Source organism: Lissotriton helveticus, chromosome 5_1 (genome assembly GCF_964261635.1).
Source record: "Lissotriton helveticus chromosome 5_1, aLisHel1.1, whole genome shotgun sequence".
NCBI lineage: Eukaryota > Metazoa > Chordata > Amphibia > Caudata > Salamandridae > Lissotriton > Lissotriton helveticus.
In genome coordinates, this window is record NC_136065.1 from 1,279,140,540 (window position 1) to 1,279,143,813 (window position 3,274).

At 51.8% G+C, this 3,274-nt stretch overlaps 1 protein-coding gene across 1 annotated transcript; it reads left to right on the forward strand.

Moving 5' to 3' along the window:
• Positions 1–840: 840 nt before the first annotated feature.
• Positions 841–1,924, forward strand: LOC144752645 (uncharacterized). The gene has a single exon (XM_078640525.1). It carries the CDS (start codon positions 857–859, stop codon positions 1,922–1,924), a length of 1,068 nt encoding a protein of 355 aa, XP_078496651.1. The 5' UTR covers positions 841–856.
• Positions 1,925–3,274: the final 1,350 nt, after the last annotated feature.

The window sequence follows — 3,274 nt, forward strand, 5'->3', positions numbered from 1 at the left end:
TCCCCTTGCACCATCTCTCCCTCTGGCTGCACCGTCTCCCTCTCAGCCTGCATCATCTCCTTCTCTGCTTGCACCATCCACCCCCTCCGCCTGCACCTCCCTCCCCTGCCTGCTGCTCTTTTAACCCTTTCCTCGTCGCCTTCTCCCCCCACATGGTTTCTCCCACAGTTTTTGGCTCTTCTCAAAGTGACTGAAATAAACTCATGAAATGCGCTTTGAATTTGTGCACGCAAATTTGCGCCTACCCCGCTCCTACCCCGCTTCGATGTGCTGAGTATCGGAGCCTTTTTTTAATACTTTTGTATGATTCAACTGAACATCCATTGTCTAGGGCAGGCGTGGCAAACAGGGTGAGGCCTTTTTGGGTTTCGCCTGCCGAAAGGCTGCGCTCTGCGCACCTTTTCAGCGCAGGTGAAATCCTTTGTTGACAATAAGGACTTCGGGAACGTCCCCCGGCTCTCATTGGCTAGCTCCATAAATGGAGGCTAGCCATTGAGTGCCGGATCTGTCCGTCAAGGCCGGACCAGATTCGGGGGCGTTCCCGAGATTTTTTCCCTGGGCGGAGTTACGTTGTTTCCCGTTCCCTCCCCTTTCCCGCCGTCCGTGTCCTCTCCCGCCCCCCTCCCGCCGTCCGTGTTCTCTCCCGCCCCCCTCCCGCCGTCCGTGTCCTCTCCCGCCCCCCTCCCGCCGTCCGTGTTATCTCCCGCCCCCCTCCCGTCGTCCGTGTTCTCTCCCGCCCCCGAATCTGGTCCGGCATTGAGCCGGCACCCGCCTTCCTGCTCCGGCCGTCTTCTGCGTCTCTCCTCCCCCTTTCCCGCCCCCTCCCGCTTGACATTTTTACCTTCCGATCAGCCGCATGGAGAGCGAGCAGGCAGCGGACTTCGCTGGAGGAGGAGGAGGAGGAATAGCTGCCCACATCCCGGAGGAGAGGATGAGCACCCAGCCATGGAAGCCGCAACCCGTTTGTGACGACAGTCAGGGCGGCCCCATCAGCGCACCTTCACAGGGGGAGGCCCCCGAGGCACAATGTCCCGGACCCCCGGACTGGGCACCTCCCGGAAGCCCCGAGGCCAGCGGCGGCTCCCTGCTCCCTAGGCAGCGGGAGCACGAAGAAGCCCCGGACAATTCCGAGCACAGCCCCCCCCCGTCCGGGGCCTCTTCGCTGAACATCAGCGCCGCCTCTCCCAATCCCCTTCCCCTCAGGGCTGTCCCACTGCCCGTCTACGAGGACTCTCACACCCCATCTCCACCTGCGGCCTCTCCTCATCATAGCCACTTAGAGCCCAAGACCACCGTTGAAACCTCTCAGTCTGCAGAGACTGCCTTTCAAGACCCCTCGTTCTCCGAGGCTTGTCCTCGCATACCCCTACCCCCGACGGCTGTTTCGTCAGGTTCCGAGCTTGCCTTGCCCAACCCCTTGTCGCCACCCTTCACATTGCCCTCCCTCTCCACCTCGCCAAACCCCTTGGAACCCGGATCTGCCCCGCCCAGCCACTTAATCTCTGCAGATGTTTCATTGAAGCCCCTGCCTGTGGCTTCCCTACCCACCCTCTTGCCACCCGGGGCCTCTTCATCCACCTGTCATCGTGAGTCCCCAACCCCCCCCTCCACACCCGGAGGAAGCTCCCCACATAAAGTTCCTTCTTCCAGCTCTCCCCCTGCAGCCACCTCTCCCAGCCTGGACTCCCAAGAGTCATCTTCCCACCTGCCCTCCCACCCCAGTTCGGACCTCAGTGTCAGCGAGGGTCTGGAGGAGCCGGCGGGGCGGGAGCGCGGCACTGGGCAGTCTGTCTATCACATCAAGTGGTTACTGTGGAAGGAGCAGAAGACTCCAATTGTTACCCAGAATGAAAACGGACCCTGTCCTCTGCTGGCTATCATCAATGTGCTGCTTTTGACCTGGAAGGTAAGGGGCACAGCTTAGTGTTGTCTAGATTTCAAGATTTACAAGCCGTTTAGGCACAGCCGCACAGGCCTGGAATCAGTCAAGGCCCCTCTGAATTGTAGGGAGTCTCCCCAACTGGGAGACAGTCTTTGCTTATTATAACCATTACTAATGGTCCATGTGAGACAATCACGCCGCTCCTCCTTGAAAAACACTTGAAAACCCAGAGTCTTGATGAATTCACAAAAGCACTCCTAACTATGTGGACTAGGAACAAACACTGCAAATGGTATATTTAGCTTGGCTTGAAAAATGTTTTTGGGATGCAGGGTGAAGATCTACTTTTGCCTTAGATGGGTGAGAATTATGTATTTTGTAGATTCTAAATTCATGCAGGATTGCACCCTCGGATTGCACCATCAGATTGCATGCTGTCTCAAAAATGAACAATTCCTATATCTTTGCAAGAAAAAATGGTGTAGACTCAAAACATTCTCCAAATCACATGCATTTTTGCCTTCATTGCTATTATTATTAAATATTTGTATTCTATTATTGTATTTTTGCAAGTGTCCTGCCCATACCGCAATCCAAAGATCACTGCTTTGAAAGTCATACCCTTGACAATTAACAGTATCTAATCCCATCTAGCTAATTTGTTAATCCTACCAGCCATATGCATGAACTCCCATAACCCCATCCCCTCCAATAATGATCACGCCGAACTCCCATCAATGTACAACAAAGAACCTGAAGTAAATACATGTATGGTTTCCTTGAGAGCATGTAACTAATCTCCATAACCACTGAATTAAACATTATCCTTAGGTTCCGGAGCAGCTTCCTGCCGGCCCAAAATTCTTAAATGCCTCGTAAGGGGTGTAAGACCTACATAGATACAATTGCAATATTATAGTACCAGTTATAGAGCAAGACAGGCACAATTAGGCATCTGTGCGCCAGACACATGGGTGTCGTAAAATTTCATAATAGTTATTATGGGGTGTGATCTAAAGAGCATAATTATTATAAGAGCTGTACCCTATGCAATAAAAAAGGGCAGCGGGTTTACCAACTGTTATTAGGAAAATATGTTTCAGCTCTTAGGCTTCTTTTTTTTACAACCTTATTAATTCTAAAAGTTCTAGCTTTGGTTTGCTACAATCAAACCAACTGGACTAATAAAGATGAAGGCAACGAGTTGTAGAAACACGCACAACATTATATGTCCTGACTACATCGAGCAAGTTGTAACCCTATAAGTGAGGGACCTAGCAAAGGTGAGTAACTGTCATTGAAAGATTGTATGCTCTCAGATTTGAAAATACAGTGTATTCTTGACATCTAACACAACCACTACTATAAAAACACTAGCGCAATTCAAAAATT

Coding starts and splice junctions, on each gene's coding strand:
- LOC144752645 (XM_078640525.1), top strand. CDS start 857: ATGGAGAGCGAGCAGGCAGCGGACTTCGCTGGAGGAGGAGGAGGAGGA.